The 27,580-nt window shown below is 42.1% G+C and overlaps 1 protein-coding gene across 1 annotated transcript; it reads right to left on the bottom strand.

Annotated features, from left to right (window-relative positions):
• Positions 1-6,158: 6,158 nt before the first annotated feature.
• On the bottom strand, positions 6,159-27,199 carry LOC126176836 (mucin-5AC-like). The gene is made up of 2 exons (XM_049924023.1): positions 24,894-27,199; positions 6,159-6,521 (listed from the first exon to the last, which is right to left on the bottom strand). Exon 1 carries the CDS (start codon positions 26,772-26,774, stop codon positions 24,918-24,920), a length of 1,857 nt encoding a protein of 618 aa, XP_049779980.1. The 5' UTR covers positions 26,775-27,199; the 3' UTR covers positions 6,159-6,521; positions 24,894-24,917.
• Positions 27,200-27,580: the final 381 nt, after the last annotated feature.

Genomic DNA, 27,580 nt, shown 5'->3' with positions numbered 1-27,580 from the left:
GTCACGTTTTTGAATGAGCAGGAAATTTCAGAAGCTCAAGAGAAAGAAATTGCTCAATAATTCATCACGACTTTTTTATTACACATTCTGTCATCATTATTTTAAAATTTGTACTCTATCAAAAAAGTAAAGCGCGAGGTGTGATTGAAAAGTAACGGTAATTTTTAATGTCGCGGGCTTTATACATTCGTTTTCAAATTTTTTTATCTTTTTGGTGTACATGTTCCTGGTGTATGTTTGCATTTTCATCTGTTTTAAATATTTAGTCTACTGTTGGCAATCGAAAAAGTTATACATGTTTTCGAATTTTTGCTTTAGAAAAATTTTGCTTGAAAAATGGAGTAAAGTGCGGCACCGTACTCAAAGTGTTGACTGCGGCTTTTGATGAAACTATTATGAGTAAGATAGAAGTTTACAGGTGGTGTAAATGTTTTGAAGGAAACTACCACTACTGCAACAAAAATCAGTCGTAAAAATTCTATCAAGACACTGCTCTCTATAACTCGTCAATGCTCTTTCGTGTTCTTTTGGCAAAAAACAAAATCGTTATGTTGCCTTAGCCATCATTTTCGCCTGACTTGTCCCCTGTGACTTTTTTCTATTCCAGAGCATGAAGACAACCATGGAAGGAAGTCGTTCTCCCACCACTAATGAGATAAAACAGACTCGCTAAAGAAGTTGGACGCCATAACGAAAAGAGAGTTCCAGAAGGACTTCCGAGATTGGTAAAAGCGCTGCCGTAAGTGCATCGCATCTGAGGAGGGTTTCTTTTAAGAGGACAAAGTTGCTGTTACTGAATAAATAAAGATTCTTGAAGAAAATAAAAAATTCCAGTTTCTTTATCACATATCGTATATATGAAAAATAAATCGTAAAGCTTGTTGAAACTAGGCAAATGGAAGCACAGCAACGCTTATTTCGAAGCAATATGAAATGCATAGGTACAACATACACATTTGAGATTGAGTTTCCTTGACGACATGTACCTAAAACTGTGCATCCCGCTGCTATCATGTTCCTCAGAAATTTGGAAAATCATACTTGTGTCATAAAGACATGATTTATCGAATAATGGAATTTTTTGCCTGTTAGAAGTTTTTGGCTCAGCATTGCGGTGTATTATAGAAGGTGAATATTCGCGGCAGGTAGCCTGTTATTGTTGCTGCACCACAGTCTTTGCCATCATTCAGTTCTTTCTTCTTTTTGCATGCAAAAGGTTAATATGAAATGCACTCCATGCTGCTTCCACGAACAGAATTTATCTTTTGCTTATCAACTTTTGTTGTAATACAGGAGGGCAGGTATTCTCCTACTTGCGTGTTATAGAGCTTGAGGCGCCTGAACACAGATGGAAGCACAATATGCACTAAAAGAATATAAGCGTTGCAGAAGGGTTATCACCATCCAGTATTGAACGCGAGATGTGTCAACAACAAATCTGGAGCAACGATGTTGCTTTTTCTTATGTAACTAGCAGAATGGCAGTGTGTATAAAATATTAGCTCCTACTCACACAATGTCACGCAATGGAGCTATAAGAGAAATTAATATTTGCTCTCCAAAAGCAGGGTTATTGTGGTTTCATGTTTCATTCATAAGAGGTTTGATTCTCACATACAAATTCGTTACTTTTGGTTTTGATCTAAACTCTTTTTCAGAAATGAGTGCGAAAAGAATGCACTTATTTGAGAAGTAGCGCTTTAAAGATACTGGACACCTTCTTGCATTTTAATTGTGTGATAGGTATGACTGTATTTATTGACTGAACTCTTTCTGTTCAAGTATGACAAACTGGTTGGTTGTTACATTAAGCACATATTATTCATACTGTATACAGTTTGCTCATGAACTGCAGTTTAGTGCCATTTCGATTTTATTAATGCAGACAAACCAGTCAAAAATTGGCTGTCTAGTGGAGTTATCTCAAATAAGTATTCAGATTGTGACAACCCACTGTTGGCAATAAACGATAAGTTTTGAAGATGATGAAATGTTTTTTCACTGTGTGTGACACAATTAAATGCCAAACGATCTGTGCTCCAAGCCAAATTTCGCAGTAATTTATTGTACTAATATGTGAAAAAGTTTAATAACAATAAAATTGTCATGTTTAATATTTTTTGTTTGGTTAGTTTTTCGTTTTATTTCTTGTGTAGCACATTACAAGATTATTTCCTCATGCAAGTAATGATTACAGAGAGATGAAAAAATAAATGGACATAATCGTATCGCATCGTTGGCCGGGAGGCCCCTAGTCGGGGAAGTTCGGCCGTCACGTGCACGTCTTATTCCATTCGACGCCACACTGGGCGACTTGCGCGCCGGTGATGAGGATACAGTGATGACGAGAACAACACAATACACAGTCCCTGACCGGAGAAAAATCTGCCACCCGGTCGGGAACCCAGATCCGCTTGCATGGGAGGCGAGCACGTTACCACCCAGGTAAGCAGGCTGACAGAGAGATGAAAATGGTTCAAATGGCTCTGAGCACTATGGGACTTAACATCTGAGGTCATCAGTCCCCTAGAACTTAGAACTACTTAAACCTAACTAACCTAAGGACATCACACACATCCATGCCCGAGGCAGGATTCGAATCTGCGACCGTAGCGAACCGCTCGGCCACACTGGCCGGCACAGAGAAATGAAATTTATTGCTTATGATGTGTAAATATTGTATGTAATTTTTTGATGTATGTCTACATCTGCGGTGAAGTTTTATTATAAGGTAGTACAGAATGTACAGATGTGAATCATTATGCTGTATGTGCGTGTGTGTGTGCGTGCGCGCCGTTGTGTGTGTGTGTGTGTGTGTGTGTGTGTGTGTGTGTGTGTGTGTGTGTGCGATGGTGACTTTTTCTAGTTACTTTACTTGCACTCACTTGTAGACACCAGTTATGAAAATTATCTTGTACTTTCTTTGATTTGATTAAAATGTCATCTTTACTTCCAGTAACTCGTGGATTCTATTACTTGGTTTGCAAAAAATACCGAATGTTATCCAAGCAAATTATGTTATGTGGTTTCTCATAAGCCTTATTAGTTCAATTTAACTGCGTGTATTACACTTACATTGTTATTATTACTCTATGAAATTATTTTATAACGTGTTTTTTTTATAATGTCATGTTCTTGCTTTACTTAAACTGAAACCAAAGATTGTTTTTATTGACGTATTATCAGTAATTACTTCACATAATTTGTGCTGTTAGTGTCAACGGATGTCTGTGGGCTGTTCTTCCAAGAGTTATGTGTCACCTTCTTCCACAAATTCATTACACAAATTCAGAAAATAATTTTACTTCTCTTGTATGCTACGTTTCCAATAAATCTTTGCGCCATACTATGGTAGTATAGTTGAAGGTAGCTGTCATGTGGAATAAGACGTATCAAACTCAAATAAGATTGCAATAACATGTTCTCAAAAGATGAAACTGAGACATAATTAGTTTTGAAAATTATTGGTTGAGTTCATAATAAAGACCCATTACCAAATCTCTTCTTTAGAAAAATAATGATTCATGTCTGTCCGTTCTTTGGTTCAACAGAAGCTGAAAATGGCAACGCGTTTCTCTTATATAAGTTATGTGAGTCATTAACAAAAACCTTTTCTCGGATTTTTTTCACGTTTTTCGTGACATTTTTGGTATTTTCTTCAGATACAGTTATAAAAAGTATGCGGACTTGTAGATGTGTTCCCACAAACTTGTGTTTGAGTGCGAATGGAAATGATGGAGAATAAGAAGAAAAAGAAGAAGAGTATATTGTTTTTGAATGGAACTTATGGCTGCGTCTACTGTTTTCCATCTTCAAGGTTTTTTTAAGTCGTTTGCAGTTGTCCAATTGTGCACAGGATTTACACTCTTTTTTGTGGGTCGGGGGGGGGGGGGGGCTTGTCTTACGACTTGATAGAAGAATAAACAGGTGCCAAAAGGAATGAGATAGCAGATGCAGTATCAGAATCAGAATTTAAAAGAGATTTAGACGATTTAAGATTAAATAAGGCAGAAGGTACAGATAATATTCTATCGGAATTTCTAAATTCATTAGGTGAAGTGGCAACAAAACGAATCTTCGCTTTGGAATGTAGAAGGTATGAGACTGGCGGTGTACCATCTAACTTTCGCGAAAATATCATCCACAAAATGTCGAAGATAATGGTTCAAATGGCTCTGAGCACTATGGGACTTAACATCTGAGGTCATCAGTCCCCTAGAACTTAGAACTACTTAAACCTAACTAACCTAAGGACATCACACACATCCATGCTCGAGGCAGGATTCGAACCTGCGACCGTAGTGGTAGCGCGGTTCCTGACTCTAGCGGCTAGAACCGTTTGGCCACCCCGGCCGGCCTTTCGAAGACAGTAAGGGCCGAGAAACGTGAGAATTATCGCACAATCAGCTTAACAGCTTATTCATCCAAGATGCTGACAAGAAAAATATACCGAAGAATAGAAAAGAAAAGTGAGAATCAGTTAGATGACGATCAAATTGGGTTTAGGAAAAGTGAAGGTACAGAAGAGGCAGTTCTGACGTAGCGGTTGATAATGGAAGCAAGACTGAAGAAAAATCAAGACACGTTCGTAGGATGTGTCGACCTAGAAGAAGTATTCGACAATTTCAAATGGTGCAAGGTGTTCGAAATTCTGAGATAAACAGGGATAATCTAGAAACAAAAACGTATTATATACATTATGTACAAGAGCCAAGAGCGAACCGTAAGAGTGGAAGACAAAAACCGAAGTGCTCAAATTAAAAAGGATGTGAGACAGGACAGTCGTTTCTCGCCCCTACTATTAGTCTATACATCGAAAACTAATAACAGAAATAAAAGAAAGGTTCAAAATTCAGGGTGAAAGGATATCAATGATAAGATTCGCTAATGACATTGCTACCTGGAGTGAAAGTGAAGCATCTGTTGAATGTCATGAACAGTTAAATAAGTACAAAATACGGACTGAGAGTAAATCGAAAGTAATGAGAAGTAGCAGAAATGAGAAAAGAGAGAAACTTAATATCAGAATTAGAGATCACGATCTAGACGAAATCAAGGAATTCTGTTACATACGCAGCAAAATAAGCCCTGATGGACGGAGCAACGGAGACATAAAAAGCAGACTACCACTGGCTGAGAGGGCATTCCTGGACAAGAGAAATCTGCTAGTAGCATACATAGATGTTAAGTGGACCGGACCCTGCCTATGTAACCCATGTTAGTTTAGGCAAGTATTTGTCCCATTTCTGAAAGAACTATTTGATGCAGGACCTTAATATTTTTACTGTATGTTACATGATCTAATAGTCAACTGTACTAAAATCTACTTTATCCATTTTATAGTTTTTAAGAAATACTTTTTTAAATTTATTAACAAAAAATATTAATTTTTTTCTTGCAGAAAATATTTTTTGTGAACTTCCTAAAGGGGAAATATTAATGAATGTAATACCAGAGGTGGCTTTTTGTGTTATACAGAGTCTCTAAAAATTTCATTCATTTATCTATGATAGTTTCTGAGAAATCTGCTTGTATCAAACATAAGTCCTTACTGTCCAAGGAAGAAATATCTGATAACATACGTTTGGAGCACAGCACTGCATGTCAGTGAAACATTGACTGTCGGAAAACCGGAACAAAAGAGATTAGAAGCATTTGAGATGTGGTGCTACAGAACAATGTTGAAAATTACGTGGGCTGGTAAGGTGTAGAATGAGGAGGTTGTCCGTAGAATGGGCGAGGAAAGGAATCTGTGGAAAAAAGAATAACGGACAAGATGATAGGATATCTGTTAAGACGTAGGGGAACAATGTACATGGTTCTTGAGGGAGCTGTAGGGAGTAAAAACTACAGATGAAATCAGAGATTGGAATGCAGCCAATAAATAAGTGAGGACATTGGTTGTAACTGCTACTCTGAGATGAAAAGATTAGCAAAGGAGACGATTTCGTCGTGGACAGCATCAAACCGGTCGGAAGACACGAGTGTGGAACTGGGAGGTTGGGACAGTAAAACTTAACTGTTTGGAAAATTACGTATTGCTAAGGTCCACACTATTGAGCATACACCAGTTACATGTGAACCTGTAAAGTACGGAAATAATGCTAGGAAAAATAAAGATACTTGTTTACTACCTAAATTACAGAAACATACATTTTTATTTTTGTTTGTTTTTTAGGAAAAAAACGTCACATAATACTGAGTGAGAGTTTGTGCACACGCGGCTGGTATCACCACTCCTCTCGACAGCGGCCGGCGCCGTGCCGCTTGCCGCCGAGGCAGACCTCGCCCGGATCCACGATGCGATCCGGCGCGCGAATGATGTGTCCCTCGCGCACGTCCTCCCTGCGAAGCTGCCCCACCTGCAGCACCTTGGCGCGGCGCGCCTGCGCAGCCTGGCCCGGGGCTCGCACCAGCACGCGCCTCACAGCGTCCACGCTGGGTGGCAGCACCGTCAGCAGCAACAGCAGCGACGCGAACGCGAGCGCCGCGGTGGCCGACCTGCGCATGACGCTGCAGACCTGTAAACAGTGGAAAGTGGCACAGGTGACGAGAATTATTATTTGAAAATAAAGTCTTAAAAGTTTTTACTTCTCTCTGAGCTATAATTTACACTACTGGCCATTAAAATTGCTACACCACGAAGATGACGTGCTACAGACGCGAAATTTAACCGATGGGAAGAAGATGCTGTCCTATGCAAATGAATAGCTTTTCAGAGCGTTCACACAAGGTTGGCGCCGGTTGCGACACCTACAACGTGCTGACATGAGGAAAGTTTCCAACCGATTTCTCATACACAAAACAGCAGTTGACCGGCGTTGCCTGGTGAAACGTTGTTGAGATGCCTCGTGTAAGGAGGAGAAATGCGTACCATCACGTTTCCGACTTTGATAAAGGTCGCATTGTACCATAACGCGATTGCGGTTTATCGTATCGCGACATTGCTGCTCGCGTTGGTCGATGTCCATTGGCTGTTAGCAGAATATGGAATCAGTCGGTTCAGGAGGGTAATACGGAAAGCCGTGCTGGATCCCAACGGCCTCGTATCACTAGCAGTCGACATGACAGGCATCTTATCCGCATGGCAGTAACAGATCGTGCAGCCATGTCTCGATTCCAGAGTCAACAGATGGGGACGTTTGCAAGAGGACAACCATCTGCACGAACAGTTCGACGACGGTCGCAGCAGCATGGACTATCAACTCGAAGACCGTGGCTACGGTTACTCTTGACGCTGCATCACAGACAGTAGCACCTGCCATGGTGTACTCAACGACGAACCTGGGTGCACGAGTGGCCAAACGTCATTTTTCGGATGAATCAAGGTTCTGTTTACAGCATCATGATGGTCGCATCCGTGTTTGGCGACATACCAGTGAACACACATTGGAAGTGTGTATTCGTCATCGCCATACTGGCGTATCACCCGGCGTGATGGTATGGGGTGCTATTGGTTACACGTCTCGGTCACCTCTTGTTCGCACTGACAGCACGTTGAACAATAGACGTTACATTTCAGATGTGTTACGACCCATGGCTCTACCCTTCGTTCGATCCCTGCGAAACCCTACATTTGAGCAGAATAATGCACGACCGCATGTTGCAGGTCCTGTAAGGGCCTTTCTGGATAAAGGAAATGTTCGACTGCTGCCCTGCCCAGCAAATTCTCCAGATCTCTCACCAACTGAAAATGTCTGGTCAATGGTGGTCGAGCAACTGCCTCATCACAATACGCCACTCACTACTCTTGATGAACTGCGGTATCGTGTTGAAGCTGCATGGGCAGCTGTACTTGTACACGCCATCCAAGCTCTGTTCGACCCAATGCCCAGGCGTATCAAGGCCTATGGGACTTAACATCTGAGGTCATCAGTCCCCTAGACTTAGAACTACTCAAACCTAACTAACCTAAGGAAATCACACACATCCATGCCCGAGGCACGATTCGAACCTGCGACCGAGTGGTCGCGCGGTTCCACACTGTAGCGCCTAGAACCGCTCGGCCACCTCGGCCGGCGCTGCTCTTCAGTGCAGATGCACCACAGACTCAACTCTTACGGGAATCGGGGAAATGCTGTGACTAACGAAGATAATGGGTAAGGGACACTACATTAGCAGTGTGTGGATAAGATGAAAATCTGCGTGTGACCGGAGGCGTGCTAGGATAGTACACGCAGTTGCGATGCCCACATCGCGATGCGACGAGCACTTGCATTTTTAAATGGAGCTTCTCCTAAGGAGGAAAAGTCAAGACGAAGAGAGAATACCCGACGCAGCCACGCCCGCATTGTTGTACATGGTTGGGGAGACGAGGTAAATATCAAGCCGTTCACCAAAACTCAAAGGAATTAATCTTCAATGAACGTTCCAGAAATGCCACAAAGTTTCTTAACCCTGATGCATCCACACCTGCCTCCATCTCTGGGCTTACAATTCCTGTTGCGGCAAAAAGTGCATTAGCACAACTACGTCAGCTCTAAACAATTCGCATTATGTCTCTCCTTAACCACCATATGTGGCGATCTATACTAGGACGTCGCCATCGACAGAGAGTTAGCACGTTTGTAAAAATTTAAAATAATTATATAATTTTGTAAGTTTTGTACTATACTAATTGTTGTCTTTCTCTGTTTCATGACTGGGATACTGTCTTATCGCAACGATGATGGAAATCACTCAATGTGCAAAAGATTAAACACAATCAATTGGAGGATTAATTCCGGAAGGAGCGAAAAGAAACCAACGAAAAGGCAGGAAAGTACACGATCCATTGCGTGCTTGACTGCGCTTCGTAGCGTCTCTGCCAACAGTGATCGTAGTAACTTTCCTAATCCAATTCACAAATTGAAGCATTCTTGTAACATACGAAGACATTTGGACAGAAAATAAATTTTGAGGGGAGAAACCTGTGCATGCGATTGAGTAACGTCGAAAATGTATTTTGATACATGTTAGCGAGGCACCGCTGAAGAGGTTTCGTAGTGGTATCATTACTATTACAAACAGAATATTTGATTTTCAAAAGTATTCTTTATTTCTTAACTTTTTTAAATTATCAAAAAATGAGTACACAAGATAGACACATTATTACCAATCATTGCTAGGTAGCCAGACATAAGATGTCGCCGGCATGAACATTGCAACAAATGAAATCGAAACAGAAAATGTCGGTACCAGTGATAACGACCAGTTACATTTTTCAATTAACATGGACGCAGATGACAGGAACATTATCATTCGAAATGATACTACGATGACAACAGATGAGACAGGGTCACGGTTTTCTCCAGGGAGGATTTTTTCCCTTGGTGAAAATGTAACGCGCGTCAGCGTGGACTTGTTAAAAATCTTTCTTTGCCTGATACACTTACGCCTAGTGCAAACGTGATTGTACAGCGTGCATTGCGCACACCGGAAACCCCGAGCAAGATGCAAATGCTACAACAGTTATTCGAACAAAGCTTCAATGATTTCAAGAACGAGTTTAAGGAAGAGCAAAAACACTGAAACAAAGTATTGATGAAAACTTCAATGATTTTTTAAAACAACAGACAGATACACAAAGGAATAACTTTGAACAGCAAAAGCGAATTCTTGGTGCTTTCAAAAACGACATAAAACAACAGTTCGATGACTTGACAAAAGATTTGTGTAGTGATCTTTCAAATGAATTATCGGATAAACTTGTAGATATGGGGGAAAAGCTAAAAACACAATTGCTCACCGATTTGTCACAAAATATAAATAATTTAAGCCAAAAACTGCCATCAGTAGACCATACACAAGAACAGTTCACGGAAAAGGTGAAAGACGTTTCTGAGGCTCAGACAAAACTGCCGCAGGAGCGGTCACTATTGTACCTGATATAAACACACTCGCAGGTACCATTGATGGGATGCAAACAGCGTACAAAAGGTCTACCTGAGCAGGTGAAACACCTGTCATTGCACCTGAGTAGCATAATATTAAATACTCAGTTGATGAGAAAGAAGCAAGAAAGGGTAGATAAAGACATTAAGGAAGTAAAGGATAGATCCGAGGGTGGTATGGTAGACCATGACAGTACACTGGCGTAGGATGGTTCAAATGGCTCTGAGCACTATGGGACTTAACTTCTGAGGTCATCAGTCCCCTAAAACTTCGAACTACTTAAACCTAACTACTCTAAGGACACCACACACATCCATGCCCGAGGCAGGATTCGAAACTGCGAACGTAGCGGTCGTGCGGCTCCAGACTGTAGCGCCTAGAACCGCTCGGCCACTCCGGCCGGCTGGCGTAGGAGGTAGTCCAGGAAAACAAAGTTTATATAGACGTGATCGAGAAATCGATGTATATCAGAGGTTGAAAGCAGTGGATGATAAATCGGGGATTACGTCGTTAGTAACACTGAAAAGGAAATGGAAGATTCAACCCCAGGCTATAAGATGTCAACAGACGAGACAGATAATTCGGACATCCACCCGTACTTGAATCCTAACCTGTCAGGCCTAGAAGGGCGTAGCGTTCCAAAAGATTGGAAAAGGGCACAGGTCATCCCCGTTTTCAAGAAGGGACGTCGAACAGATGTGCAGAACTATAGATCTATATCTCTAAAGTCGATCAGTTGTAGAATTTTGGAACGCGTATTATGATCGAGTATAATGACTTCTCTAGAAATCTACTCTGTAGGAATCAGCATGGGTTTCGAAAAAGACGATCGTATGAAGCCAAGCTCGCGCTATTCGTCCACGAGACTCAGAGGGCCATAGACGCGGGTTCTCAGGTAGATGCCGTGCTTCTTTAGTTCCGCAAGGCGTTTGATACGGTGCTCCACAGTCGTTTAATGAACAAAGTAAGAGCATATGGACTATCAGACCAATTGTGTGATTGGATTGAAGAGTTCCTAGATAACAGAACGCAGCATGTCATTCTCAATGGAGAGAACTCTTCCGAAGTAAGAGTGATTTCATGTGTGCCGCAGGGGAGTGTCGTAGAACCGTTGCTATTCACAATATATATAAATGACCTTGTGGATGACATATCGGAAGTTCACTGAGGCTTTTTGCGGATGATGCTGTAGTACATCGAGAGGTTGTAACAATGGAAAATTGTACTGAAATGCAGGAGGATCTACAACGAATTGACGCATGGTGCAGGGAATGCCAATTGAATCTCAATGTAGACAAGTGTAATGTGCTGCGAATACGTAGAAAGAAAAATCGTTTATCATTTAACTACAATATAGTAGGTCAGCAACTGGAAGCTTATCTGGGAGTAGGCATTAGGAGTGATTTAAAATGGAATATCCATATAAAATTAATCGTCGGTAAAGCAGATACCAGACTGAGAGTCTTTGCAAGAATCCTAAGGATATGCAGTCCTAAAACAAAGGAAGTAGGTTACAGTACACTTGTTTGCCCACTGCTTGAATACTGCTCACCGGGATGGGATCCGTACCAGATAGGGTTGATAGAAGAGGTAGAGAAGATCCAACGGAGAGCAGCGCGCTTCATTACAGGATAATTTAGTAATCGCGAAAGCGTTACGGAGATGATAGATAAACTCCAGCGGAAGATTCTGCAGAGGAGACGCTCAGTAGCTCGGTTCGGGCTTTTGTTGAAGTTTCGAGAACATACCTTCACCGAGGAGTCAAGCAGTATATTGCTCCCTCCTACGTATATCTCGAGAAGAGACCATGAGGATAAAATCAGAGAGATCAGGGCCCACACAGAGGCATACCGATAACCTTTCTTTCCACGAACAATACGAGACTGGAATAGAAGGGAGAACCGATAGAGGTACTCAAGGTACCCTCCGCCACCCACCGTCAGGTAGCTTGCGGTGTATGGATGTTGATGTAGATGTAGATGCAGTAGGCGTCGTCAATCTCTGTCCCTGTATCGCAGGGTTATTCGGAATACGATCCGAAACATCAAAACAATGCCCGCCGACAACGGACGCTGCTACACACCTTTCTTCTTTGTTCGAAGATGAAGGCTTGTTACGACACAGGCAGTTTCCGATTTTTTCTTCGGAAAATAAACGAACAAACCTAGTCGCGTTCACAAGAGCCTTCCGGAACCTTTTGCCAAGGGATTGGACCGAAGCGCAGAAGATACGCTTTGTGATAGATTATACATAGGGTGATGTCTTGCTGTGGGGCACTGACATCGTAGGAAAATGTCACACCTACGAACAGTTTGAAAGGGCATTGCTAGACAAGTTCTGATCCATCGCGGTACAAGAGAGACTTTAGCGCGAAGTGTTTAACTCGGCGCCATTCAGCATTAAACACGGAGGGTTCGGAAGAAGTTTTGAGAAGTATCTAAATAAAACCCGTTACTGGACAAACCCGGTATCACACGTAGATGTCCTAAAAATTTTGGAAAGCTGACTACCGCCTAACAAACGTAAGAAATTAATCACCTCTTCACATAGAGAATTTCCCCTCAGTTCTCGATTCCATTGATCTTATCTACTAAGAGAGACCTGCGCAAGCACGAAGTGATAGCTCGCAGGTAGGCTCCAAACGAACTAACGAACAACGTGGTGGGAATGGCAACAACAACCAAACGGTTGACAGCCATATCTCCTCTCAACAATACCAACAGGAACGAATTTGGTAACGGAAAGCGACAAAAATTCAAGTCAGGGTACAAAAATAACCAAGGACAGAATTTCAGTCGGTCAGGATTTAATGAGCAGAGAGATTATAGTCAGCAAGCGTGCAAAGCGAGCGGACCGGGGGCAATGGCCCGAACGGCAACAGGCAAGGACAGAACGCAACCGGGCGGCAAAATAATCCGCCGCCGCCTGACTATAATCAGTATAATCGAAATTACGTTTCGAATAGCGCCCGGGGACGACGAAATTTCGAATAAAGAGCAGCGCAAGCTACTTACTGACGTAACCAGACGCATCATGTGCAGTATTTGAGGTTACCCCTAACGGGTAGGTCAGTTCTCAGGGTAATTCGGAAAGCTCGAACCGGTCGCGATAGGCACCCGTTCGATGATCAGTAACAGGGATGGGGGCGTGGAACTGCTTAAAAACTGTTTTCTTGGATACGACAACTGTGTTGATATCAAAGATGATCTGTGTCAGGAAGATCTTTCAACTGTGTAGATTAAAAAGAAGGAACAGTACAGGCACTAATCAATGCACAAATATCGGGTGATCAAAAAGTCAGTTTAAATTTGAAAACTGAATAAACCACGGAATAATGTAGATAGAGAGGTACAAATTGACAAACATGCTTGGAATGACATGGGGTTTTATTAGAACCAAAAAAATACAAACGTTCAAAAAATGTCCGACAGATGGCGCTTCATCTGATCAGAATAGCAATAATTAGCATAACAAAGTAAGACAAACCAAAGATGGTGTTCTTTACAGGAAATGCTCAATATGTCCACCATCATTCCGCTATAGTCGAGGAATAATGTTGTGAACAGCACTGTAAAGCATGTGCGGAGTTATGGTGAGGCATTGGCGTCGGATGTTGTCTTTCAACATCCCTAGAGATGTCGGTAGATCACGATACACTTGCGACTTCAGGTAACCCCAAAGTCAATAATCGCACGGACTGATGTCTGGGAACCTGGGAGGCCAAGCATGACGAAAGTGGCGGCTGAGTACACCATCATCACCAAACGACACGCGCAAGAGATCTTTCACGCGTCTAGCAATACTTTGCTTGCTTCTTTTTTTTGTTCTAATAAAACTAATGAGGAGGTATTGAATAGGATTGGGGAGAAGAGAAGTTTGTGGCACAACTTAACTAGAAGAAGGGATCGGTTGGTAGGACATGTTTTGAGGCATCAAGGGATCACAAATTTAGCATTGGAGGGCAGTGTGGAGGGTAAAAATCGTAGAGGGAGACCAAAAGATGAATACACTAAGCAGATTCAGAAGGATGTAGGTTGCAGTAGATACTGGGAGATGAAGAAGCTTGCACAGGATAGAGTAGCATGGAGAGCTGCATCAAACCAGTCTCAGGACTGAAGACCACAACAACAACAACAACAATAAAACTCCATGTCATTCCAAGCATGTGTGTCAATTTTTACCTCTCTATCTACATTATTCCTTCGTTTATTAGGTTTTCAAATTTATACTGACTTTTTGATCACCCCGTACTTGGTTTAAGGGTATCCACAGTACTGGACATTCGAGCTACCACGAATATAATTCCACAAGGTCTGTTTGATCAATAACAAAGACGAGGACACATACCGACATTTACAGTCCAAAACTGCAAATCCAACGGTTGTAGCCGGCCGGTGTGTCTGTGCGGTTCTAGGCGCTTCAGTCTGGAACCGCGTGACCGCTACGGTCGCAGGTTCGAATCCTGCCTCGGGCATGGATGTGTGTGATGTTTTAGGTTAGTTAGGTTTAAGTAGTGCTAAGTTCTAGGGGACCGATGACCACACATGTTAAGTCCCATAGTGCTCAGAGCCATTTTGAACCAACGGTTGTAGGAGATAAGTCTAAAGGTGTAAAATTGCAGGCATGGATTCCTATTTAGATTCAGAGCTTCTCTTTACAAAGCATTTTTCTTGTGGTTGAAAGGCTAATAGTAAACTTCCGTATGACATGGACATCTTTAGGAAATACCAAGCACAAATTGACATTGTTAAGGGGAAGTGTCATCTCGTTGTGAACGACTAACAGTATTCAGTACACCTAGTCAAGCCATACGCCAGAGAAAGCAAACTAAAACACACTGTTAAAGTTCGAATACAGTTCTTGTATCCTACCGTCATGTTTATAAACACACAGGGAATTGAGCAATCACAGGAAGTGGAAATGGGCTCTGATATCGTGCACGCCAAGGTAACTGAATCAGCGTGTCTTACGGAAGAACAAAAGAAAGAATTGCAGGAGCTTTTAATATGTTATGCTCATGTTTTTGAACGACACTCCGTAATAATCAAAGGATACAGGTACAAAATGGAGATGTACCCACACGAAACATTCTGATTTCGTCTTACCCCATTCCTTGGTCCAAGAAGGAGTCTGTGATGAAAGAGATCAATAGGATGCTAAACTGGGAATTAATACAACCATCCTTATCTTCACACTGTAGGCCCAGTTTGGCCGTTAGCAAATCATAACGATAGTGTCCGCTTTGTGCTCGACGCACGAGTAATAAATAAAATTATTATGCCTGTCAGGATGCGGACTGACAACCTGGAAGAATAACTTCCAAAATTCCATAACGTTTATTACCTCATCATTATGCAAATTGCATAACATGAGGAGAGCCGTAAGTACAGTGCCTTTTATGCAGGGGCAGAAGCTATGAGTTCTAAAAAATGGTTCAAATGGCTCTGAGCACTATGGGACTCCAACATCTGTGGTCATTAGTCCCCTAGAACTTAGAACTACTTAAACCTAACTAACCTAAGGACATCACACACATCCATGCCCGAGGCAGGATTCGAACCTGCGACCGTAGCGGTCACGCGGTTCCAGACTGGCGCTCCTAGAACCGCACGGCCACACCGGCCGGCCTATGAGTTCTGTGTTCTCTCTTTTGGTTTAAAAGTCAGTGCAGGCGTATTTATTACTGCTTTAGAGCGAGTTTTAGGACCTGAATTCTTAAGTAGGATCGCTGCGTCCGTTCATGATTTACACTGAAGCTCTTGGCTCAAGTCTTGTATAGGTTTTTAGAATACGGAGTCAGAGGCAGCCTAATGAAGTCACATTTCGGTAAGGAAAGGGTTAAATTCCTTGGACACTTAATTTCACCTCAAGGCATACTTTCAGACCCTAAGAAGCTCGTTGCTATCAGACACTGCCCTGTACCTCAAAACAAGAAAGAGTTGAAGGGATAACTTGAAATAGTATCTTTCTTCAGAAATTTTGTACCACAGCAGCTTTTAAATAGTGATGCTCGATTGAATCTTCTGCGAAAGAACCACCACTGGTTAAGGACCAAGCAATACCAAACTGATTTTGACAACTTCTTTTGAATGCCACCATCTTACATCATCTTGACATGATCTATGATTTTCATCCATGTACAAACGTGTCCTCCGAAGGGCTGGAAGCTTGTTAATTCCAAATCACTGACACGAATGGGAAGCTTACCATCAGGTTAATTAGTTTTGCAAGGAAGGACCGTACCGGAAGCTGGACGAGCATATTCTGTGACCAAATTGGAAGCTCCCGTGGTAATAAGGGCGTTCAAAAAGTTCGAATTAACCTGTGGAGAAAGCTTACCAAGGTGTACTGCAACTATCAGTCTTGGTCCTTCCTTCTCACTTGTAAACTCTTACACAGGAGGATCACTAGGTGGTGTTTGTACTGACAGGGATTTGATACTGAAATTGTGTATATCAAAGGTAATCAAAACGTAATTGCTGATGCCTTATTGAGGCTTCCACAAGGTCTAGACGAATACTTGCAATTCGTGGCGAACAGATCATAAATCAGGGTTTTGTTCAAAATGGTTCAAATGGCTCTGAGCATTATTGGACTTAACTTCTGAGGCCATCACTCTCATAGAACTTAGAACTACTTAAACCTAACTAACCTAAGGACATCACACACATCCATGCGGTCGCGCGATTCCAGACTGTAGCGCCTAGAACCGCTCGGCCACTCCGGCCGGCAGGGTTTTGTTGATTAAAGATAAAACACAACAGAAATACTACGTTAAGACGAGTAAAAGTATGGAGCAACTACAGCAGAACACTCTCACAGTGTTTGGGGACACTATGGTGTCTCCAGCTGCCTTAGTAAAAAATCGCTTATTGTTACTATCCAAATTTAAGAAAGGAAGCTCCACAAGTAATACGGAAATGTATAGTGTGCCAGAAGACTAATCATACAAATAAGTCAAAACTAATTGAAATACACCCGATAATGCCTGAAATACCCTTGGAGGTAGCTTCCTTGGATGCGACTGGACGATCTCACAAGGGAAAGGAGGTGTAAGATACGTTGTTGCTCTATACGACATTTTCTGCAAGTATGTCAAATTGTATGCTGTGCGGTCAGTGACTGGGAGCACCATCATATGAAGAATTACTACGAATTATCTACCAAGAGTAGGCAAGCCAGAAATACTGATAACGGACAATGTGTCATACTTTACAGGCAACCGTTGGAAAGAGTTCATAAACACCCACAACATTAAACACACAATTGTATCCAGGTTTCGCCCAGATGCAACTGCCAGAGTGAAGATATTTAAGGAATTTAACAAGTTTTTCTGGACTTACATCCTCTACAAACACACAAAGTGGAACGACACGTTACTCCATTCCCGCAAGTTGTGAACAGACTTCCACATAGCTCAACCGGCTTTACATCTACGGAATTTCTGTTTGACAAAAGAGAAGAAGACGATTGGAAAAAACCTCTACCCAAGGTCCCTAGGAAGTAAGTATCGCATGAGGAGAAAATACGTCGGGCACTGATTATCATTGACGAAAAGCCAGAATACAGAAAACAAGTGTATCATAAGAAATTAAGACGCACTGCACAGCACCATGTAGGAGAACAAGTACTCCTGAGGCCTCATCCAAAATCGACAAAGTATGGAAAGTTGATTCGGAAGTGGGAACTGCTGTACACAAGGCCATTAGTTATATCAAGAATCCCTCACCCAGGAGCCTACAAGTTAGTATATTTAAGCAGTGATGAGGAAAAAGGGCTCTAACCACACAAAGATTTACGTGAATTTCAGCACTAAACAGAATTTGAAACTGATCAAGCACGGCTTGGATTATGTGTGTAAGTGTATACAAGAGATGACACTCTATCCACTTGAATATAGTATTACGATTGATGTTTAGTTTTAAGGAAAGACTTTTTTTGCCAATTTCATGTGTGTTGCCTTATTAGGAAGTAAGATTTAATTATGCACGGTTTTCATCGTGTGTTTACGGGCCAGAGAAGCTCAGTAAATATTACTCTCGCCGAGGGCGAGAAATTATTCAACTTGAAACTGGACCGTCTAAATACACAGAAGGCGTGCGATTGAGATGCAGCACGTGGGAGTGGCGAAGTGGAGTGAGGATAGAACAGCGCGCGCGCAGTAGCTAGCCGTAAGGTTGACTACCTTCGCGCATGCTGGCTGTACAGCGTAGGCCCACGGATCGCCGCCATACGACGATAGCTTGCAAAGAAACGCCAAGTAGTCTACACTTATAGAAACCTTATGGGTTGACTATTAATGAAATAAAACGTCTACACTACAGAAGAAAACTAAGATTAAGAAATTAGGAAGAACAAAGCTAAGGAATATATATATGAGGGTGAATCAAATGAAAACCTTAAATTTGTAATAACAAATCGAAATTTCGCGCCGTTATCCTGTAAGTTGGTAAACGTGCTACAAACAGCGTGGCTTGCAGAATGGCCTGTAGATGGCAGCATAGTGCAGATGCACACATACCGTCGCAGTATCAGTATAAAGATGGCCGCCCCACTTGCGACTTGCACCAGGGAAGAAAAGCGTTCTGTTATTCGGTTTTTGCGTAGCGAAGGTGTGAAACCTATTGAAATTAATAGACGAATGAAGGTTCAGTACGGTGATGCATATTTGTCACAGCAGCAAGTCTACGAATGGAGTAGGAAGTTCGCAAATGGTGTAACTTCAGTGGAAGATGCTCCTCGTCCCAGTCAGGTAAAACGAGTTGTGACTCCACAGAACATTGCAACAGTTGAAGCCATAGTGAAGGAAAACCGCCGAGTGATACTGAACGACATTGCAGCATGTTTACAGATTAGTCATGGGCCAGCACACTACATTGTGCATGATGTGCTCCAGTTTCACAAAGTGTCTGCAAGATGGATGCCACGGCAGCTGACTCCTGAAATGAGAGAACGACGCGTTGATGCTTGTGAAGTACTTCTTCGGCGCTTTGAACGAGAAGGTGATGGCTTCCTTGCAAGAATCATAACTGGGGACGAAACCTGGGTTCACTTCCATCAATCGGAAACGGAGAAAGCGAGCATGCAATCAAATCAAACCACGTGGATTGCTGTCAGCAGGTGTCCTTTTGCAACATGACAGTGCAAGGCCCCACACTGCCCTTACAACAGTTGCAACAATCACAGACCTGCATTTTGAGTGTCTTCCTCATCCACCATACCCACCAGCCATTGCCCCAAGTGATTTCCATTTGTTTGGACCACTCAAAGACGTAATGGGAGGGAAGAAGTTCCGTTCTGATGAAGAGGTACGCCACGCGGTGCATGAGTGGTTGCGCGGACTACCAAAAGATTTTTTTTTCTAAAGGAATGTAGGCGCTTTTTAAGCGTTGGAGGACTTGCATTGAACGTGGGGGAGATTATGTTGAAAAGTGATACAGCTTTGTACCACTTCTGCACAACAAATAATATTTAAAAAAATATTTATGGTTTTCATTTGACTCACCATTATATATATATATATATATATATATATATAGAGAGAGAGAGAGAGAGAGAGAGAGACAGAGAGAAAGCAGATATCTACATGAGGAATGAAGGGGACATATACTAAGTCTTGAATGTACTATGAGAGATAGGACGTGCCCCGCCTACAACAACACTTTTCTTTGGAGGTGGAAAAAGCTAAGTCAAAACGACAACCGTAGTACGAACATGTGCGCTCTTACAACTCATAAAAAACTGATAAAGAATGAACTGCATACTGATAGAAATCGAACATATGAATACTGACAACGATGCAAAGTCAGGCCCTGGGTAAAACAGGGAACACAGTAGTTGGGCGTTTGGTACCAAAGCATAAGGGCCGTACCGAAAATAAATAATCGTATGTATAAAAATATGTGTGAGTGTTGTGGTGTGAATGTGTGCGTGAAAGAGCTAAAGTAAGCCAGATGTATAAAAATGTTGAACTTAGGTCTTTTGCTACCAAATGAAAAGGGCTCATACCAAGCACTAGAAGTCCGTGTGACTCAGAAGAGCGCCAAACAAGAGTTGTTGCAGTACATTGGCCACGAACACAAGTTGTCTCACCATGGTTTTACACTAGTCCATTGGCACAATTCTCGTAGAAATATATTCATGCACAACATAATACACAAGAGTGACATCGTGTATCAAAAAGAAGTATACGTCACCGGCACTGAAGTATACTGTTTACAACAGATGATGACAGTTGTATAACACAATATTCTTCTGTCAGAATGTATCGGTAGATAGTAAGTGGATTAACACGAGTAGATAGACATGAAATCATGTACTCAATAGTTCTCTGGTGATGAACGGACTGCAGTAGTAGAGTAAAAATGAATGCTTCTTCCTGTCCATAACATTTCGTGTAGACCATTAAGACATATCCTAGTAAAGTTGTCAGAGGCGTAGCTAAACGTTGTTATGTAGGCTGATAGCGATTTCTTATTATGAAGCTTCTTTCCTCAGCATTTTTAACGAGGGATACTCGCGTCAGGTGCAATGTATGAACACAAACCGAGTGAGGTGGCGCAGTGCGGGAGGACGACGCTTCAATCCCGCGTCCGGCCATTCTGATTTAGGTTTTCCGTGATTTCCCTAAATCGCTACAGGTAAATGCCGGGATGGTTCCTTTGAAAGGGGGCGACCGACTTCCTTCCCCGTCCTTCCTCAATCCGATGTGATCGATGACCTCGCTGTCTGGTCTCCTCCCCCAAACAACCCAACCCCTATGAACACAAAACTCATGCACGTCATGTGATAATGTTGTATGCAAATATTTTGTCAATTCTGGAAAATGAGACTGAAAAAAAATGACAATCTGTGAAATGTTAAAGTAAACTGAGATTATGATTATAGATTGTTCACAAATAAACATTCAGAAAGGTAATGCCCGAGAGGAAAATGTGATAAAAATGGTTAAGTAAAAACCGAAAAATGTTTCGTGACATAAAATCACAAGAAGTGTATGTAATATTAACTGTCTCGTATGGATAATTTCTCTACAGTGTTTATGCAAATTTTTGTACAATATTTATGCGCAGAAATGTAAATTTCATGTGACTTGGGGTGTTTGGGGGAGGAGACCAGACAGCGTGGTCATCGGTCTCATCGGATTACGGAAGGGCGGGGAAGGAAATCGGCCGTGCCCTTTCAAAGGAACCATCCCGCCATCCGCCTGGAGTGATCTAGGGAAATCATGGTAAACCTAAATCAGGAAAAAAAAAGTGTTGAAGTGCTGGACGGTAACGAACATTCATATCCTCGGTGGACTCGGGTATCAACAAGACATTCTACCAGTGAGAGGATATGGAAACAAATAAAGGCATTGGAGACTTACCTTGAACCCATTCAGATGTCTTCGGGATGCTGATAGCCTGAGAGTGGTTCAACGACTGAAACATGTGGCTAAGACAAGAACAAATGGCTCTGAGCACTATGGGAGTTAACATCTGAGGTCATCAGTCCAGTTGAACTTAGAACTACTCAAACCTAACTAACCTAAGGACAAGAACAAATGATGAACCTCTTCGCCATGGCATCGATGGTTCCAACATACAAAACCCTCAGCACATCACGTTGCAGTAGTGGGCTGAACACTTTTATTGACTTTGTGTAAATAAGTGAAATTGTAGCACACTCATGGACAGCTCAACTGAACTACAGCGTTAACGAACTCAAGTGAGCGCCCAGCACACGTCACGTGAGGTGCACGTAGGGAGGTATCTGGGTAAACTGTCAATTTTTCATGTATCTTAATTGTATTTTTCGCCGATATCGGTGGTGCGATAAAGAAGTATGTACTTGAACTCTCCCACTATTGCGTTAGTTAAAAGTTATAATATACGGAAGTCGCAAGTTTTCATTCTCCTAACGAGCTACATCCTAATGTCCACATCCTGATGCGATGAGGACTTGCATTTTTAAATGAACCTTTAAGGAGAAGTCATGACGAAGAGAGAATAGCCGAAGCAACAACGCCGGTCGAAGATCGTTGAGGGCACTAGGTAAATATCAAACCGTACCCCAAAACTCAAAGGAATTGATCTTCCAGAACTGCCACAAAGTTTCTTAGCTTGCACGCATCCACACCTGCGTGCATTAGCATAACTACGTCAGCTCTGAACAATTCACATTGTCTCTCTCCCTAACCACCATAGTGCGCCGGTTCACAGGGATGTAGGCTGCAGTACTTATGCAAAGATGAAGAGGTTTGTATAAAGTGAAGTACTCAGCCAGCTGCTTCAAAACAGTTTGTAGGACAGAAGAAGACGAAAACAACAACAAACCGCTGAGGACGCATCAGAAATAATTGTGATGCTAGAACGTTTTAAATCTGAAGCACTGAAAACTGGAGACCCCATCGTTCCATTACCCTACTCCCATTCTGCCATGTTGTTGTTGTTGTTGTGGTCTTCAGTCCTGAGACTGGTTTGATGCAGCTCTCCATGCTACTCTATCCTGTGCAAGCTTCTTCATCTCCCAGTACCTACTGCAACCTACATCCTTCTGAATCTGCTTAGTGTATTCATCTCTTGGTCTCCCCCTACGATTTTTACCCTCCACGCTGCCCTCCAATACTAAATTGGTGATCCCTTGATGCCTCAGAACATGTCCTACCAACCGATCCCTTCTTCTGGTCAAGTTGTGCGACAAACTTCTCTTCTCCCCAATCCTATTCAATACTTCCTCATTAGTTATGTGATCTACCCATCTAATCTTCAGCATTCTTCTGTAGCACCACATTTCGAAAGCTTCTATACTCTTCTTGTCCAAACTATTTACCGTCCATGTTTCACTTCCATACATGGCTACACTCCATACAAATACTTTCAGAAATGACTTCCTGACACTTAAATCTATACTCGATGTTAACAAATTTCTCTTCTTCAGAAACGCTTTCCTTGCCATTGACAGTCTACATTTTATATCCTCTCTACTTCGACCATCATCAGTTATTTTGCTTCCCAAATAGCAAAACTCCTTTACTACTTTAAGTGTCTCATTTCCTAATCTAATACCCTCAACATCACCCGACTTACTTCGACTACATTCCATTATTCTCGTTTTGTTTTTGTTGATGTTCATTTTATATCCTCCCTTCAAGACACCATCCATTCCGTTCAACTGCTCTTCCAAGTCCCTTGCTGTCTCTGACAGAATTACAATGTCATCGGCGAACCTCAAAGTTTTTATTTCTTCTCCATGCATTTTAATACCTACTCCGAATTTTTCTTTTGTTTCCTTTACTGCTTGCTCAATATACATATTGAATAACATCGGGGAGAGGCTACAAACCTGTCTTACTCCTTTCCCAACCACTGCTTCCCTTTCATGCCCCTCTACTCTTATAACTGCCATCTGGTTTCTGTACAAATTGTAAATAGCCTTTCGCTCCCTGTACTTTACCCTTGCCCCCTTTAGAATGTGGAAGAGAGTATTCCAGTCAACATTGTCAAAAGCTTTCTCTAAGTCTACAAATGCTAGAAACGTAGGTTTGCCTTTCCTTGATCTTTCTTCTAAGATAAGTCGTAAGGTCAGTATTGCCTCACGTGCTCCAACATTTCTACGGAATCCAAACTGATCTTCCCCGAGGTCGGCTTCTACTAGTTTTTCCATTCGTCTGTAAAGAATTCGTGTTAGTATTTTGCCAGTTAGTATTCTGCCAGTAACACCGAATCACTCTAAATGATAACGTAAAAATCATAAGCAGAACATAGTGAAATAATTTCAGGGAACAATAGATAGCAGATAGTCAAGCGATGGTCAAGCGCAAATTTTCCTATATATATATATAATGAAATTACGGTCCAGCTAGCTAAACAAGTCAGTTTCGATCGATAAATATCGGCGCCCCAGTTTGTTTTTCACATAAAAAGGCATACAAAGGCAATATGGTCGAGCCAAAAGTCTGTAAGAAACAAAAAAATCATATATCTATTCATATGGTCATACATAATCAATTACGCGGAGCTGAAAATTATTCCTGAAACTTTTCAAACAAGTCTGCACTTGCGTACAATTATTGTTGTTACCATAAAACATTATTTTCCGATTAGGCAATTAAGAAGTGCCAAACAACTTTTGTGAGTGAGGAGAGATCGATTACATTCTGTTCGGTTGCTTGTACAAGAAGCTTCACTCAAATAATCAATTTTTTTCTTTTGTGAACAGTCATAGACCTAGACCGCACGTTACTTTCAAACTGAGTGGCCGTACTGCCTATAAATCGAGGAGAAGTCGATTACATTATTCAAACTTTCTAAATATCCATTATAACATAATTTACATAAGTGGATTAAAATTTGCTGGTGCTTTAGCAAACAAAGTTCTGTAAATGTCAGTTGTTTAGAAGAGTGTGAAAGGATTCGAAAATTAGCTTACGAGGACAAGGATATTTAAAGACTATTTGCTATATCATCTTGACTAGTATTCTATTCACATACACAAGTGTTTAACAACGTCCAGAAATGCTGGGCTGGTTCCAAATACCCGATTCAAACATACAGCGCATAGTTTACACAATTTATTTATGGTAAACAGTATCTCTCCACATCCTTTCGAGTTTCTCTACTCAAGTTCAATGAAGTGTCGGTGAGGTTACAAGGTCAGTATACATAAATAATGTAAAATATAGGATAAAAAATGGAACCTCCGCGCCATAGGGACTAATGCTGGAAAAGACAAAGTTCTCTTTTCAGTCTCTTTAATTTTAAGTATAGCTATACAATTTTACTATCTAATTAATTATGTAACAAAAATGATTGCAAATTAATTACCCAACGAATTCAGTACTCACGTAGGTAGATGTAATCGTAGAAAGTGGGGCCAGATATTATTAATATGCTTAAAACCATTAAGATGAAAAGAAGTGTATTCATAAATAACGGTCCGGATTGATAGTCTGTTCCCTTCACGTTGTTATAGCTTTATGGTTAAAATTCCATTATAATCATTAACTGTTAACTCTGAGTTATGTTCTTTAAGCTTACCTGATGATATGCCATCTTGTCCTCTCATTCTGGATCCGGATCAAAATAAGGAGTAGTTCTCTCAGTCGAAGTTGTTGAAACAGCTGTAGTTGTTGGGGAAGCTGATGAAGTTGTTGTTTGTGGAATGGTAGTAGTGGTCGTAGGGGCTAAAGTAGTGCTCGTGGTGCTTGTCGTTGTAGGGGTAGTGGGGGTCGAGGTCGACGCCGGTGAAGTAGTAGTTGTAGTAGTTTGTACTGGGGTAGTGGTGGTCGTTGGCACTGTAGTAATAGTTGTGGTCGTTTGCAAAGGGGTGGTGGTCATCGGGAATGAAGTTGTAGTTGTTTGTAGGGTGAAGGTAGCTAGAGATGAAAGAGCACTTGCAGTTGCTGTTTGTTCGGTGGTGATTGTTGCTATGGAAGCTGCAGTCGTATTCTCAGATGTCACCTCTCCAGGAGGTGACGTGGTCAGCGACATTGCAGTGGCGGTCGGAGCCGACGATTCTTCGGAGGAGACGGTAGAGGTCGTCGTCGTCGTAGTAGTAGTCCGTCTCCGTCTTTTTGTTGTTCTAGGGCGCCTGGTGCTCGTTACAGGAGCAGGTGGAGTCGGGAAGGAACTTGATGCGGTGGAGGGCGACTCCAGCTCTGTTGCGTTTGCTGGCAGGGTTGTAGTTGCTGAAGGTCTGCTTATTCCACTCTCAGTACTTGCCGTAATTGTCGATGTGGCGCCAGTTGCAATGGTTTGATGAGTAGTGTTGTTGTTCCCTGCAGCGGTTTGCGACGTGACTGTAACAGGCAGCGAAGTGGAACCAGTGTCAGCAGCTGTTGCGATGCTCGGAGTCGACGTCTGTTCGGTGGGGACTGTAGTGGTGGTGGTGGTCGTCGTCGTCCGTCTTCTTCTTTTTGTTGTTCTAGGACGCCTGGTGGTCGTTATAGGAGCAGGTGGAGTCGGGAAGGAACTTCTTGATGCGGTGGTGAGCGTCTCCAGTTCTGTTACATTTGCTGGCAGGCTTGTCGTTCCTGAAGGTCGTCTTGTTCCACTCTCGGTACTTGTCGATGTGGCGCCAGATGCAGTGGTTTGATGAGTGGTGTTGTTGTTAGCCGCAGCCGTTTGCGACGTGGTTGTAGTAAGCAATGCAGTGGAACCAGTGTGAATAGTGTTCTGTGAAGAACTTGTAGCTGTTGGCGTGACAGTGCTTGTGAATCCCACTGTACTGGATGACATCGTAGGTTTTTCAGTGTTAGCTGCTCCTGTGCCTGAAGTGGAAGTAGTTGTTACTGCCAGAGTACTACTTGCGCTATTTCTCGCTGTGGTAGTTGTCGTCAGTTGAGAAGCAGTTGTTCCAGTTGTAGAGGAAATCGCTTCCGTCGTAGTTATTGGGACTGAAGCAACGGTTGTCGTTGTAGACTTGGTGGTTCTAGACTCTGTCGTGGAGTCTGGCGTGGAAGTAGTTGTAGGTGCTGCAGTTGTCGTTTGCTGACTGATCGTGGTAGTGGTAGATGTTGGATATGTTGGCGAGGAGTTCTCCACTGTTGTTGTTGTGAACGACGTAGATGTTGTTTCTGGTGTTGTGCTCCTGACTGTAGTTCCGGGCGGTGTCAAACCAGTAGGAGTTGGCTGTGAAGTAGACTCGGACGGCGGCCTTGTCTTAGGGACAAAAGTTGTGGTGGAAACTGTGTCACGACCAGTTGTTGCATGCTGTGTTGTAGCTGACTGAGTCACTTCTGCATTCTCGCACTCGTAGCAGAAGACGTAGTAACCGTAGGACAGACACGGTCCTGGGACAAGTACACCGTCTGGCATCATGTACATGCACATGATCGGCTGAGCAGACGCATACATGCTCAGAAGTAGGTTACACACCAGCAGTATGACACACGTATTTATAACTGTGAAAACACTCATTTTTAAGTGATACGTCTGCCTTACTAACTTCTCTATAGATAACTAGCGACGATGATTGGTGTCAACTGCGTCCACACTAGAAATGATAACCACGTTACGGAAAACACACATCGCAATAAACACACTGATAAAATTACCGTATATTCCGTCTGACCAAAGTCGGTAAGTTAACACGAACATTTCCACAAAATAAATCGTTTCTCCTTAGACCATTGTCACAGAGTCGTCAACGACACTTCTGTTTAAGCGCACTAACACGCAAAACTTTATTTTTCAGATGCTGTGTTATCTGGTCTACTTTCACGCCGTCACCGTGCAAATAAAATCACTAACTATCTATAAAAATTAAAACGTACAGTAAGGCAGTTTTGAAACGACACGACTGCTTCGAAAACTTTCGCTTGCTTCGGAGGAGGATGGTTGTTTATTCGGAACATCTTGGCATACTAAAGGTTTATCGGAAGAGCTGAACTTTAGCGATATTTTTTTTCTTACTGACCCGCTTTTCTCTTTGAACGCACGATAACAAGAGAACTAACAGCTAATCTATTTGCAGCGGCAGAATCCTTTGAATGTTTATGGCCGTTATTTATTTTTAGTATTACGCGTGTATGTATCAGATAATTATTTTTATGATACAGCTTCTCTCATGGGTGATCGAATTTGTCAAGAATCTTGGTGACGTGCTCTCACGTAATTGCTAATCTGTGGGAATTTAATACACATTTGTAAAGAGGGATTGAAAGTGAGTGAAGTAAACAAGTAAATAATTTGATATAGCGTCCTTTGGACATAATTTGGCAACG

This window comes from Schistocerca cancellata, chromosome 3 (genome assembly GCF_023864275.1).
Source record: "Schistocerca cancellata isolate TAMUIC-IGC-003103 chromosome 3, iqSchCanc2.1, whole genome shotgun sequence".
In the NCBI taxonomy this organism is placed as follows: Eukaryota; Metazoa; Arthropoda; class Insecta; order Orthoptera; family Acrididae; genus Schistocerca; species Schistocerca cancellata.
The sequence above is the reverse complement of the archived record's forward strand: the minus strand, read 5'-3'. Positions and strand labels throughout refer to the sequence as shown.

Coding starts and splice junctions, on each gene's coding strand:
- LOC126176836 (XM_049924023.1), bottom strand. CDS start 26,774: ATGAGTGTTTTCACAGTTATAAATACGTGTGTCATACTGCTGGTGTGT.